Source organism: Mastigoproctus giganteus, chromosome 10 (assembly GCF_048544385.1).
Source record: "Mastigoproctus giganteus isolate SK-2022 chromosome 10, ASM4854438v1, whole genome shotgun sequence".
Lineage (NCBI taxonomy): Eukaryota > Metazoa > Arthropoda > Arachnida > Uropygi > Thelyphonidae > Mastigoproctus > Mastigoproctus giganteus.
The window spans coordinates 5,810,348-5,825,677 of NC_143584.1; the positions used below are offsets into that span (position 1 = coordinate 5,810,348).

Below are 15,330 nucleotides of genomic sequence, written 5' to 3' on the forward strand. Positions count from 1 at the left end.
TGTCTGAACTATTACTGCAGTCTTGTCTAGTTGATCCTGTATCACCTCTTGAACCAGTGGCTCCATTATTTTTTTCCCAGAACAGAAGTTAAACTAATGGGTCTATAATTATTTGTGTCACCCTTTGCACCCGCTTTGTGAATTGGGGATACATTTGCACATCTCCAGTCCATAGGGACCTCCCCTGACTCTAATGATGCTCCCATAATTATGGCTAAGAGGTCTGCTTACTTCCCTTGCTGCCTCCTTCAATAAAGTGGATCGATTCCATCTGCCCCAGGTGCCTTTTTTATGTTTAACTTCAACAATTTCTCCTCCACTTTGCTCTCAGTTATTACAAAATCACTTAGCTCCCTGTTAGTTTAATGAACTTCTGGCATTCCCCTCCTTGAATAACTCCTCATGTGTGAATGTAGATGCAAAATACTGATTGTTTATCAGCTACTTGAGCAGGATCATCAATAGTCGAACCATCTATGTTAAGTGGGCCAATCTGATTCATCCCCATCCTTCTAGAGTTTACATAAGTAAAGAACGCTTTGCTGTTTTCCTTTGCATCCTTTGCCAAAAATTTCTCGTAATCTGCCTTTACCTGCCTAACCTCCTTTGTGACTTGATTACAGACCAGCTTATATCTGCCATAGGCTTCTGTGTCGCCTGATAATATATATGCATCTCATGCATTTTTCTTCTCTGCTACTAGCCTCATTAATTAATCTGACATTCATTTAGGCCTGAACCTTGATATTTCTTAGTTGGTATGAAAAGTCTAGTAACCTCCAAGATTAAGTTTCTGAACGCTTCCCATTTAGAATTCACCTTTGGTAACATTATCAGTTGATCCCACTGTATAGAATTTAAAAACTGCCTGAGACCACTGTAGTCACCTTTACGAAAACAAAAGCCCTTCCCTTTACCCTTGATGGTAGTTACATCTTTAAGTAAATCCCACATCAATACACTGTGATCACTGTCACTTAGTGGTTCCTTTATCTCCAAATTCTTAATGTATGAATAATCACTGCTGATAATCAGATCAAGAGTATTACTCCCTCTGATTGCCCCTCAAACATGTTGCTGTAGAAAATAATCCTCCAATAAACCCACAAAAGCCTTGCTAGTGTGCGAGTGACCAAACTGCAAGCTACAGTAAATATTTTTTTAAATTAAAATCTCCATTACAAGACATTCTGATTTACTGGCCCACTTTATTTCTCAGCACCTCCATAGCCAGGTGGGCAGGAGCAGCAGTGCGTAGCACACGCTTCTTGATTAGACCGGGGTTCGAGCCCATGATCACCAAATACGGAGGATGCAGAAAGGTCAGGGAATGACCACTGCATATCCCCGGAGGAATATGGCCGTAGTTGCTAATGCTCCTAAAAACTAAATAACAAACAAATAACAACAAACTTTATTTCTCTGCTCAACTGTTCATTGTACTCTTCAGGGTCATTACACCTATAAAACACTGCTACTCTCATTTTCCCTTTCCCAGTGTTTATGTCACACCAAACAGACTCAACATTACACTGTCCACCCCATGTCAACTGGATACACTTCCTTAGTTTTATGTGTTTCTTAACTAACAATATAACCCCTCCTCCCTTCCTACCATGTCTATCCTTTTTGTACATATTGTACTCCCCAAATTCCAATTCTGCACTACTTATATCTGTGTGACACCATGTCTCTGATATCCCAACAGTATCTGCCTTTGATGCCTTGATCAGCATTTCAAATTAATCAAATTTATTTACTATACTTCTAGCATTGGTGTACATACAAATATTCATGCACCAGTTCTTACTCTTACTTCTCTGGGCTGTGTTAGTTACCCTAACACAGCCCATGTATTTACTTGTTCTGTATGATACCCCCCGGAAATTAAAACGAAAAAATCTACAACTTACCGGTACATTAGAGTAAAATATAAATAATTAAATAATCAATTTAACACAATTCAAATCAATTTAACACAATTCAAATCAATTTAAAACAATTAAAAATCAAATTAACGCAATTAAAAGAATCTAATGAAAATATCCAAAACGATTTTCCTTCCTTTTCGTTAGATTCTTTTAATTGCGTTAATTTGATTTTTAATTGTTTTAAATTGATTTGAATTGTGTTAAATTGATTATTTAATTATTTATATTTTACTCTAATGTACCGGTAAGTTGTCGTTTTTTTTCGTTTTTTCCGTTTTAATTTCTGGAGGGTATCATACGGAAGTGTTCTACGTACTATATTGAGGTAAACTCCTCTTATTATTTTACTAATATTATTATCAACGTAGAACATATTGAGTAGTACAGCTCTGATTCATACTATCTGATTTACTTGTTCCATAATGACTCCCAGCAGCTCTTGAAATCCCCAACAACTTGCTGTGCTGCTCATTACAATAGAGCAGTGCAAGAATCACTTTCGCCTCTGCCTGTGGCTACTGTTAATCTTTTAGTCTGTGAAATCTGTTTACCAAAAAGCACTCCCTACTTGCACCAGTGCCTCCACAGAAGTGCCCAAAGGCACACATGAAGAACCCTTGCAAATGGGTTAAGAATGCATATGACCAAAATCATAAAACACTTTATTTATATAGATGTGACTTTTTAAGTTTCAAGTGCTGGGTAACACAATGTAATGAGACATTTTCAAATAAATTAGAATAACATGCAGTGTGTAGAAATAAATTTGGAAGCAAACAGATGTAGTGTTTCAAAGTGAAAAGGTGTGTGTTGTTCCTGGTAATGAAATAGAATGAAAATAGCAATGTCAAAGAACAAAAACAGCAGAACAGGCCACACCTTGAGTACTGTATACAGGTCTGGAGGCCTCATTTCAAGAAGGATGTAGTGCTGCTGGAACGAGTACAGAGAAGGGCAACAAGATTAGTGAATGGAACAAAGGATTGCTCTTACGAAGAAAGGCTTAAATTTTGCAAATTACAGTGTTTGTAGACTAGGCACCGACGAGGTGATCTGATAGAGATGTATAAAGCTTTGAGTGGTTTGAGCATGCTTAATGCTGATGGGATTCTTCCTCTTGCTCAGAATAATCGCCTGAGAGGGCATAAATTCAAATTGAGGAAAGACAAAGGTAGGATAGATGTGCAGAAATTTGCCTTTAGCCAGCGGGTAGTTGGTTGGTGGATCAGACTTCCATCACTTGTTGTGGAAATTGATAGCCTAAATAAATTTAAGACTCAGCTGGACAGTGGAAGTTGATAGCCTAAATAAATTTAAGGCTCAGTTGGACAGGTATTTCGAACGAACGGAGGGGTGAAGCGGAAATGGTTGTTTTTTTTTTTTTTTTGGCTGATGCTGCATAAGCTTGCTTTCTTGCGTCATATGCCTCTACTAATGCTAATGCTAAATTTGAGAGAGAAAGAAAGAAAAAAGAGGTAATAGCTTTAAAAAACATTCCATTTTCAGTTGCTATAGGAGGCAGTAATCAAATTGATTTCAAGCTATAGACAACCCAGCTGATTTTGCATATGAATAGAACAGGTATTCTGCATCTGTCTTTACAGAAGAAAGACCTTTCATTCTGAGAAGAGGATGTGCAAGTGAGGCTGAGTCTCATGAAATTAGTGATTTCCAAATTACATATGACTGTTTATTAGAAAAAATTTTGAGCCTTAAGACTCAAAGTGCACCTAAAGGCCAGCAAAGCTCCTGGAATTGATAGCATATACCCAATAATTTAGAGGGAAGTCACAGTGAGTGTATTGAACCATTGAAGTTAATTGTGAGGGCATCTTTGGACTCAGGAGAAATTCCTTTTAATTGGAGAAGTACTAACTTCTCCAATCCAAAGGAATGGAGAAGTTAACAGTGGAGACCGGTTAGTCTGACTTCATTGGTAGGAATAATCTTTAGAAGAAATGATTAAGAGTGCAATGCAGGGACATTTATATAGATATGGCATTCTGAATAACACACATGGTTTTGTTAAGGGAAAATCATGTTTAACTACTTTAGAATTTTCTGAGCAGTGCAGATGGTCTGCAAAGTAGCTCGTGGTGTCTTGTCAATGATATACAGGAATTTTTCTAGCAGGGTAAAGGAGGTGATTATCCCCTTGTACAAGGCAATGGTCAAGCCACACCTTCAGTACCATATACAGGTCTGGAGGCCTCATTTTAAGAAGGATGTAGAGCTGTTGGAACAAGTACAGATAAGGGCAACAAGATTAGTGAATGGAAGAAAGGGTTTCTCTTATGAAGAAAGGCTTAAGTTTTGCAAATTACAGTGTCTGGAGACTAGGTGCCTGCGAGGTGATCTGATTGAGGTGTATAAAGTCTTGTATGGTTAGAGCATGCTGAATGCTGATGGGATTCTTCCTCTTGCTCAGAATAATCACCTGAGAGGGCATAAATTCAAATTGAGGAAAGACAGATGTAGGATAGCTGTGTGGAAGTTTGCCTTTAGCCAGCGGGTAGTTGACTGGTGGTACAGACTTCCATCCTTTGTTGTGGAAGTTGATAGCCTAAATAAATTGAAGGCTGAGCTGAATAGGTATTTGGAACAAACGGAAGGGTGAAATGGGAGCATTTTTTTTTTTTTTTTTTTGGCTGATGTTGCATAAGCTTGCTTTCTTGCATCATATGCCTTTACTAATGCTAATGCCAAGCTATTTTGACAGTTATTCATGAAAACAATTTCAACATAGTTTATTTGGATTTTAGCAAGGTATTTGGCTCAGTCCCTCATAAGAAGTTATTGTATAAGCTGGAACATGCATTGAGATTACTGGAAAAACTAAGATGGATTGCTGGATGGCTACAGGGCAGAAGATTGGTGTTAAGTCAGAAGTGGGATCGCCCAAGGATCAGTTCTTGGACCACTGTTGTTTCTGATTTTCATTAACAATATCAATGATGGGATAGAAGGCTTTGCTCAGAATTTGCTGATAATGTAAAGCTTGGTAGAGTACTTAATGATCAGTGCCAAGCAATGCACCTTGAAGATAATTTGAACAGGCTGCAAGGCTGGTCAGAAAAGTGGCAGCTATGTTTTAATGTAACAAAATGCAAAGTCTTATACTTGGGGAAAAGCAGCACCAAAATAAATTATACACTTGGTGGGGTTGAAATAGAAATAGTAGAGGAAGAAAGGAATCTGGTAGTTATAATGTGGGCCGATATGAAGTTTTCTGAGCAGTGTAAATAGTCGGAAAGGAAAGCTCATGGGGTCATATCGATGATTTATTGAACATTATCCTTGGATGTGGTAGCCATTTCTCAGGTTTCCTCTCCGGATTCGAACCCTGATTCCTCAATCCTTGGAGTGGCTAATTTGAGTGCTGCCTTCCTTGGATGTGGTAGCAATCTTGTAGAGATATAGAAGTCATAATGTCTGACTGTATAAGACAATTTTAAGACCACATTTTGAATACTGTGTTAGAGTATGGAGGCCTCATCTGAAAAAAGACACTGAGCTCCTTGAAAGGGTCTAAAGACAGGCAACTCACACGGTGAAATTGGCAAAAGAGCGACATATGAGGAAACTCCTAATATGTGTGCTACAGAACTTGGTAACCAGGCACCTCACAGATGACCTGATGGAGGTTTATAAGCTCTTAGAGGGGTTAGTAAAATGAGTGAAGGCAGAATTTTCACTGTTATACAGAATTCTCGAACTTGGGGGCATAAATTCAAATTACAGTGGAAGAGGGTTTAGACTAGATTGTAGGAAGTTTTCTTTTAGCGAGCAAGTTGATGATTGTTGGAACAGGTAGCCTTCACAGATAGTTTAGGCTGACATTTGAATAAATTCAAAGGTCAACTGGATAGTCAGCTGTGTGAGGAGGGAGCATATAATTTGTATTTTCTTATCTACTCATGTTTTGTTTTTATTTTTTTGCCAGTGCATGATGACTACATGATGTAGTTGGTAACTGCATCGGTGCGACCTGCTGATGTAGTTAACAACAGAAAATTATAAATGGGGACTTAGCTGCGTGGTTTCTTATACCAACTAAGAGATACATTTCAAGGCATAGACCTTAAACAGATGTAAGGTCAACTGATGAGACTTGTGGATGTGAACTAAAATGTATGGGATGCCTATAGATTATCACATGATACAGATGCCTACAGTAGAAGGAAGTGGGTTCACATTGGTCCACTAGATATGAATGGGATAAATGCTGATGATCCTGCACAGGTTGCTGACAAACCAAATGGGTATTTTTCATCTACTTCAACACGAGGAATTTTTCCGAGATGCGAATGCCACAAGTCAATCAAATACTGCTGGGAACATGAATGATTTTTGCAATAACTGAGAAGAAAGTGGAGGAGAAATTGTTGAAGCAAAAATGTAAAAAAGGCACCTGGGGTTGATGGGATCTATCCAGTTATATTAAAGGAGACAGCAAAAGAGGTAAGCAAACCTTTAGCCATGATTATGAGAATGTCCCTAGAATCAGGGAAGGTCTCTGTGGACTGGTGATGTGCAAAAATATCCCAAGTTCACAAAGGGGGATCAAAGGGAGACAAGTAATTACAGACCAGTTAGCTTGACTTCTGTTCATGGGATCACTGGTTAAAGAAGTAATGCAGGACCATCTAGACAATGATGCAGTTAATGTGCAGTCACAGCATGCTTTTGTTAAGAGCTGTTCTTGTCTGATCAATATGACTAGATACTATGACAAAGTAACATAGGAACTGGATGCAAAAAATAATTTTGACATCATATACTTAGATTTTAGAAAAGCTTTTAGATGTTTCACATAAAAGGCTATTGTATGAATTGGAGAAGTGTGACATTAAGGGAAAGTTGCTGTTATGGATAGAGGGATGGTTGAGTGGGAGAAGAGAGAGTGGTGATTAGTGGGCACTGCTCTTCTTGGACTAATGTTTTCAGCAGAGTCCCTCAGGGTTCAGTGCTGGGCTGATCATTGTTTCCTATATTTATTAATGATACTGATGAAAACATATCAGGTTTAATGGTTGCAAGGTAGTTAATCACAATAATCACATTATGTTATTGCAACTCCAATCACATTATGTTATGCTTTTGATTTAAATTTAGTAGTATAACATTATTTTGTGATTTTCTGATTAATTTGGTGTATTTATTCTTTACTCGGCCTTGTAATTGCATAAAAGTATCGGTAAGGGTATCCACGTGTTTGCAGCTCCGCTGAACGAGAAGTTCTTTAGCCATATTTAGCCGCTTGATTGAATATTTTTTACATCGAATTATTTCTGTAAGTAGCTTATAGACCTAGTAAGGATCGTTAGTTTATTCTGAATTGAGACAGCGAGATTTGAAAGTTAATTAATACTTAAGTGTCCGTAGATTTACCGTTCGAACTTCCCGCCTTTGTGATACAATAGTTATATACCGTACTAGATAGCGTTAGTTGAACTTCGTTAGCAGTTACATTGTACTTTTAAATAAATACATATAACGACTTAGATTACAAACGTAACATAATTAATTATATTTAACATAATTAATAACATAACATAATTAATTATAATTAATTAATAAATTAATAGAATCATGACTCAGACCAGAGCAGCAAAGCAAAAGGCTCAAGCTAATGGAAGTGCTGTGGCTCAGAGCAGAACTGAGGGGGGCAGTTGTCCTCTGACTCACAGCCTTATAAAATGCACTGTTTGCTTGATGTTTGCAGAGCAATTGGGTACGGGACATGATACTGCCATGGGGGATGTCTTTGTGTGTGCGCGATGCAAGGAGTGTATCGATATCAGGCAACAACTCAGCGTTCTTGTGGGCCTATATGAGAGCTTGAAGGACAGGGTGGATGCCCTCGAAGAAACTAAATTGAGGGGCCCATCAAGCTCTCAGCTGCCCACATCAACGCCAGAGCTTGCACTTGGGCATCACGTGACACAGAGGCAACCCCCAAGGCAGAATGCGCTGGTCCCTAAGGAACTAGTAGTTGTTGGTGACTCTATTGTCAGGGAAACGGGGAACATGCTTTGTAAAAAGGATAGGTGGAACAGGACCAGGGTATGTCTGCCAGGGGCAAAGGTTGATGACGTTGTAGAGCGAATATCATCTTTTAAGGGCACAAAAGGTGATATAGTTGTATACGTTGGCACTAATATTAAAGTAGAGAGACCAGCAGAATTACTTAACAAGTACAGGTCACTGTTGAACAAAAGCCCTGAATTAGGGTTGAATTTGAAAGTGTCTGCAATTATGCCCAGACACGATAGGAGGGAGTATATGATGAGAGCCTTGTCGATCAATCCGGCCCTGGAAAGATTGTGCAAGGCTCAAGGGGTAGAATTTTTTTCAGCCTGGACTGTACTTGTTAACAGGAGAGATTGCTTCTACAGGGATGGGATACACTTAAATAGAAAGGGTGCAAGAATATTTGCTGATGCTATCGAGGCAGTGTTAGGTGGGTCGGAAAACTGCTAGCTTGGGGGGAGACAAAGACCAATAGATTGACAGTAGCCACTGGCAGAGGTGAAAGAGATTCTTGCACTGCTTCTATTAGAATGAGCAGAAGCCTGAAAAACAAGATGCATGATATATCAGAGACTGCTGGGAGCCATTGCAGTACAAGTAAACACATGGGTTGTGTTAGGGTAGCTAAGAATAGAAACAGGTGCAGGTATACTTGCGTGTACACCAATGCTAGGAGTTTAGTAAATAAATTTGATGAATTTGAGATATTGCTCAAAACATCAAAGGCAGATATTGTTGGGATATCAGAGATGTGGTGTCACACAGATATAAGGGATGCAGAACTGGAATTTGGGGAGTACAACGTCTACAGAAAGGATAGACAGGATAGGAAGGGGGGGGGTTACGCTATTAGTGAAGAAACACATAAAAACCAAGGAAGTGAAGCCAGTCGACATCGCTGCACAGTGCAGTGTTGAGTCAGTTTGGTGTGACATCAGCATTGGGAGATCAAAATTGAGAGTAGGAGTGTACTATAGGCCTAATGACTCTGATGAGTATAATAAGAAACTGTACAGGGAAATAGAGTGGGCCAGTAAATCAGAGAGTCTTATAATGGGAGATTTTAATTTCCCAGATATTGACTGGAATTTGGGGGCTGTCACTCACACACTAGCAGGGCTTTTCTGGATTTTTTGGATGATTGTTTTCTACATCAGCATGTTCTGGAGGCAACTAGAGGGAGTAATACTCTTGATTTGATTATCAGCAGTGATTCTTCATGCATTAAGAATCTGCAGATAAATGAACCACTAGGTGGCAGTGATCACAGTGTGCTAAAGTGGGATTTACTCAAAGAGGTAACTACCATTAGGGGTAAAGGGAAGGGTTATTGCTTCCGTAAAGGCGACTATGATGGACTGAGACAGTATTTAAATTCTATACAGTGGGACCAACTGATGATGTTACCAACAGCAAATTCAAAATGGGAAGCATTCAAAGAACTTATCTTGGAAGCTACTAGGCTTTACATACCAACTAAGAAATATTGTTCAAGGTTTAGGCCAAAATGGATGTCAGATGAACTAATGAGGCATATGGCAGAGAAGAAGAATGCATGGGATACTTACAAATTAACACATGACACAGAAGCCTATGATAGATACAAGTTGATATGCAACCAAGTTACAAAGGAGGTTAGGCAGGCGAAGGCAGATTACGAGAAATCCTTGGCAAGGGATGCAAAGAAAAACAGCAAAGAGTTCTTTACTTATGTAAACTCTAGAAGGAAGGGGATGAATCAGATTGGTCCACTTGATATTGATGGGTCAACTGTTGATGATCCTGCTCGGGTAGCTAACAAACTAAATGAATATTTCGCATCAACATTCACACATGAGGAGTTATTCAGCGAGGGGAATGCCAGAGGTGTATTCAACTCTAGCAGTAAGCTACAGAATCTTGAAATAACTGAGAGTAAGGTGGAGGAGAGGTTGTTGAAGATAAACACAAGAAAGGCACCCGGAGTGGATGGGATCTATTCAGTTATATTAAAGGAGGCAGCAAAGGAAGTAAGCAAACCCTTAGCCATAATTATGAGAGCTTCCTTGGACTCAGGGGAGGTACCCATAGACTGGAAATGTGCAAATGTGACCCCAATTCACAAAGGAGGATCAAAGGCTGACACAAGTAATTATAGACCTGTGAGTTTAACTTCTGTTCCAGGAAAATTAATGGAGGCACTGGTTAAAGAAGCACTGCAGGATCATTTAGACAAGACTTCAGTTATAGCTCGGACACAGCATGGTTTTGTTAAGGGGAAGTCTTGCCTGACCAATTTGATTGGATACTATGATGCAGTCACAAAAGAACTGGATGCAGGGAATAGCTTTGATATTATATACTTGGATCTTAGAAAGGCTTTTGATACTGTTGCACATGGAAGACTGCTACACAAATTGGAGCAGTGTGACATTGGAGGCAAATTGCTGCTATGGATAAAGGGGTGGTTGAGGGGGAGAAGACAGAGAGTGGTAATCAATGGACACTGCTCATCGTGGACTAATGTTATTAGTGGAGTCCCTCAGGGCTCAGTGTTGGGTCCATTATTGTTTTCTGTATTTATAAATGAATTATTATTGATGATGGTATATCAAGTTTAATGTCCAAGTTTGCAGACGATACAAAGGTAGGCAGGGTTGTCAAGGACACTACTGACACTATGCTGCTGCAACAGGATCTGGAAAGGTTGAGCAGATGGGCTGAGAGGTGGCAAATGAAGTTTAACATTGACAAATGTAAAGTACTACACATGGGAAACAGCAACCCCAGAGCAACGTATCAACTCTGTGGTACTACACTGACAGTGGTAGAGAATGAAAGGGACTTGGGGGTGGTTGTGCAGGCCGATATGAAGTTCTCTGAGCAGTGCAGACGGGCTGCAAGAGTAGCTCATGGAGTATTGTCAATGATATACAGAAATTTTTCCAGCAGGGATAAGGAGGTGATTATTCCCTTGTATAAGGCAATGGTCAGGCCACACCTAGAGTACTGTATACAGGTCTGGAGGCCTCATTTCAAGAAGGATGTAGAGCTGCTGGAACGAGTACAGAGAAGGGGAACAAAGGGGTGCTCTTACGAAGAAAGGCTTAAGTTTTGCAAATTACAGTGTCTGGAGACTAGGCACCAGCGAGGTGATCTGATAGAGGTGTATAAAGCCTTGAATGGTTTGAGCATGCTCAATGCTGATAGGATTCTTCCTCTAGCTCAGAATAATCACCTGAGAGGGCATAAATTCAAATTGAGGAAAGACAGATGTAGGATAGACGTGCGGAAATTTGCCTTTAGCCAGCGGGTGGTTGGTTGGTGGAACAGACTTCCATCCCTTGTCGTGGAGGTGGATAGCCTAAATAGGTTTAAGGCTCAGCTGGACAGGTATTTTGAACGAACAGAGGGGTGAAGTGGAAGTGGGTTTTTTTTTTTTGGCTGATGCTGCATAAGCTTGCTTTCTTGCATCAAATGCCTCTACTAATGCTAATGCTAATGCAACAAGATCTAGACAAATTAGGTGGCTGGGCTGAGAAGTGAAATTTAATACTGACAAATGCAAGGAACTGCATGTGGGGAGTAGCATTCTCAGATTACCGTACCAGCTGTGTGAAACCACACTCAGAGCTGTGGAGAATGAAAAAGACTTAGGGATAATTGTGCAGTCAGATATGAAGTTCTCTGAGTAGTGCAAACAGGCTGGATCTTTTGGAATGGGTGCAGAGAAGAGAAGAAAAACAAGATTGGTGAGGGGAGCAAAAGCGAACTCTTTCAAGGAAACGCTTAAGTTTTACAAATTGCAGCATGTGGAGACTGGGCACTTGTGAAGATATCCGTTTGAGGTGTTAAAGGCCTTGATTCGATTCATTAAGCACAAAATGCTGATGGAATTCTTCCTCTTGCTCAGACTAAACACAAGGGAACATAAATTCAAATTCAGGAAGAATGGCTGCAGGTTGGATGTACAGAAATTTACCTTTAACCAGAGGGTGCTTGATTGCTGGAACAAACTACTATCTGGTGTTGTGGAAGTGGGTAGAATGAATAAATTCAAGGAAGAACTAGATAAATTGCTAGAGGAGATGGATAGGTGAAATGGGAAGTGTTTGCTTTTTTTTTTTTTTTTTGCTGATGCTGTATATGCTTGCTTTATTTCATCATTTGTCATGAATAATAATATTAATAATAATAGCATTAGTAAAGGCACAAAATGCAAGAAAGCAAGTTATATAGCATCAGCCAAAAAAAAAAAAAAAAAAACCCCTAATTTCACCCATCTGCTCGCTCCAGATGTTTGTCTAGTTCTACCTTGAATCTATTTAAGCTATCAACTTCTACAACAGATGGAAGTTCGTTCCAGCAATCAACCACATGCTGGCTAAAGGCAAACTTCCGCACATCTATCCTACAGCTGTCTTTCTTCAATTTGAATTTATGCCCTCTCAGGCGATTATTCTGAGCAAGAGGAAGAATCCCATCAGCATTGAGCATGCTCAAACCATTCAAGGCTTTATACACCTCAATCAGATCACCTTGCGGGTTCCTAGCCTCCAGACACTATAATTTGAAAAACTTAAGCCTTTCTTCGTAAGAGCAACCCTTTCTTCCATTCACTAATCTTGTTGCCCTTCTCTGCACTCGCTCCAGCAGCTCTACATCCTATCTAAAATAAGGCCTACAGACCTGTATACAGTACTCAAGGTGTGGCCTGACCATTGCCTTATACAGGAAGATAATCACCTCCTTATCCCTGCTAGAAAAATTCCTGTATATCATTGACAAGACATCATGAGCTACTCTTGCAGACCATCTGCACTGCTCATAAAACTTCATATCTGCCTGCACGATTACCCCCAGGTCCTTTTCATTCTCTACCACTGTCAGTGTAGTACCACACAGTTGATATGTTACTCAGTTGATAAGCTACTCATATGTAGTACTTTACATTTGTCAATGTTAAACTTCAGTTGCTACTTCTCAGGCCATCTGCTCAACTTTTCTAGATCCTGTTTCAATAGCGTACTGTCATTAGTGTTGTTAACAACACTGCCAATCTTTGTATCGTCTTCAAACTTCAACATTAAGCCTGATATACCATTCTCAATATCATTAATAAATACAGAAAACAACAATGGACCAACACTGAACCCTGTGGGATTCCACTAACAACATTAATGCACGAACAGCAGTGTCCATTGATTACAACTCTTTGTCTTCTCCAACTCAATCATCCCTTTATCCATAGCAGCAATTTGCCTCCAATGCCACACTGTTCCAATTTGTGCAGCAGTCTTCCATATGCAACAGTATCAAAAGCCTTTCTAAAATCCAAATATATCATATCAAAGTTATTCCCTGCATCCAGTTCCTTTGTGACCACATCATAGTTTCCAATCAAATTGGTTGGACAAGACTTCCCCTTAACAAAACCATGCTGTGTCCAAGCTATAACTGAAGACTTGTCTAGATGATCTTGCAGTGCTTCTTTAACCAGTGCCTCCATCAAATTCCCTGGAACAGAAGTTAAACTGACAGGTCCGTAATTACTTCTGTTGTCCTTTGATCCTCCTTTGTGAATTGGGGTCACATTTTCAATTTCCAGTCCATGGGTACTGGATCCAAGGAAGCTCTCATAATTATGGCTAAGGGTTTGCTTACTTCCTTTGCTGCCTCCTTTAATGTAACTGGATAGATCCTGTCTACCCTGGGTCCCTTTTTTATGTTTATCTTCAACAATTTCTCCTCCACTTTCCTCTCAGGTATTACAAAATCAACTAGCTCACTGCCACAGTTTAATTCACCTCTGGCATTCCCCTCCCTGAATAACTCCTCATGGGTGAATGTAGATGCAAAATACTCACTTAGTTTGTTAGCTTCCTGAGCAGGATCATCAACAGTTGAACCATCGACATCCAGTGGACCAATCTGATTTATCTCCTTCCTCTTAGAGTTTACATAAGTAAAGAACCCTTTGTTGTTTTTCTTTGCATCCTTTGCCAAAGATTTCTCATAATCTGCCTTTTCCTACCTAACCTCCTTTGTGACTTGGTTACAGACCAGCTTATATCTATCATAGGCTTTCGTGTCACCTGTTAATTTATATGTATCCCATGCATTTTTATAGTTCATTAGATAACCATTTAGGCCTAAACCTTGAACAATATTTCTTAGTTGGTATGAAAAGCCTAGTAGCTTCCAAGATTAATTCTTTGAATGCTTCCCATTTTGAATTTGCTGTTGGTAACATCATCAGTTGGTCCCACTGTATAGAATTTAAATACTGACTCAACCCTCCGTAGTCACCTTTACGAAAGCAAAAACCCTTCCCTTTACCCCTGATGATAGTTACCTCTTTGAGTAAATCCCGCTTCAGCACACTGTGTTCACTGCTACCTATTGATTCCTTTATCTGCAGTTAATAATAATAACTATACAGACAATAGTGGGCCAGTAAATCATAATGTCTTTTAATTGAATTTTTTAACTTTCCAGATATTGACTAGAACCTGTACATTGGCCATTCACACAGTATCAGAGCCTTTCTGAATTTATTGGATGACTACTTTCTACACTGTTAGAGAGGTACATGTTTTGGTTTATACATGTTAGAGAGGTAAAAAGAGAAAGAAATACTCTCGATCTTATTATCAGCAGTGATACTTTGGTGCATTAAGAATCTCCATATAAAGGAAGTACTTGGTAGCAGTAATCATAATACACTAATGTGAGAATTACTTAAAAATAATTCCCACATTAGTGTATTAGTAATCTCCCAAGAGTGTAAAGAGAAGATAAGATTGAAGAAGATGTATAAAGATTTCCTTGAAAAAGGTGACTACAATGTTTTTGTGCTTTTTTTACTTTAGTTTAGCTCATTTTAGCTAGTTTTTTATTCTTTTCAGTGGGAGCAGCTGATATTAAGAGTTGCAAATTAAGTCTATAATTTGCTGTAGTAAACTAACAAAATTAATATAATTTAAATTAAGAATCTAAAAAAATTAATATAATTTTGTGGGGGAGGATATAGCTATGGCAATGATGGTGTATGACCTGGGGTCATATCGTTAATTAAAGATGCTTCCTTGATTGCTCAGAGATAGAGATACAGACATGAGATTCTAGAACTTTTGTACATTTTGTGAGAATTCAACCTCTTATTAGATCTAATTTTCTGTTTATGAAAGACAACACCTATCCACATACTGTCAAAGAGTGGAAACCAAATATATTCTAAGAATAGAGTGTGACGTCACTGCCAGACCTAAATCCACCAAACAAGTACAAGTATGCTAGGGAGCTAAAAGTAGTTTTCATTGTTGAATGGGATTGGTTACCTTGCAGTTTAGTGAACAGTGTATTATGCACACTTGAAAATATGGAT

At 39.1% G+C, this 15,330-nt stretch overlaps 1 protein-coding gene across 4 annotated transcripts in view; it reads left to right on the forward strand.

Moving 5' to 3' along the window:
• LOC150078647 (thiamine-triphosphatase-like) overlaps positions 1-15,330 on the forward strand; it is a 287,872-nt gene that overhangs the window by 89,220 nt on the left and 183,322 nt on the right. The window contains exon 1 of one of the 4 annotated variants that reach the window (XM_090383914.1): positions 14,707-14,780. The exons of the other annotated variants lie outside the window; for them this stretch is intronic. Coding sequence (XP_090240040.1) covers positions 14,756-14,780 — 25 coding nt within the window. The 5' untranslated portion in view covers positions 14,707-14,755. Of the gene's footprint in view, positions 1-14,706; positions 14,781-15,330 lie in introns of those variants that run through there. 4 annotated transcript variants of the gene reach the window in all.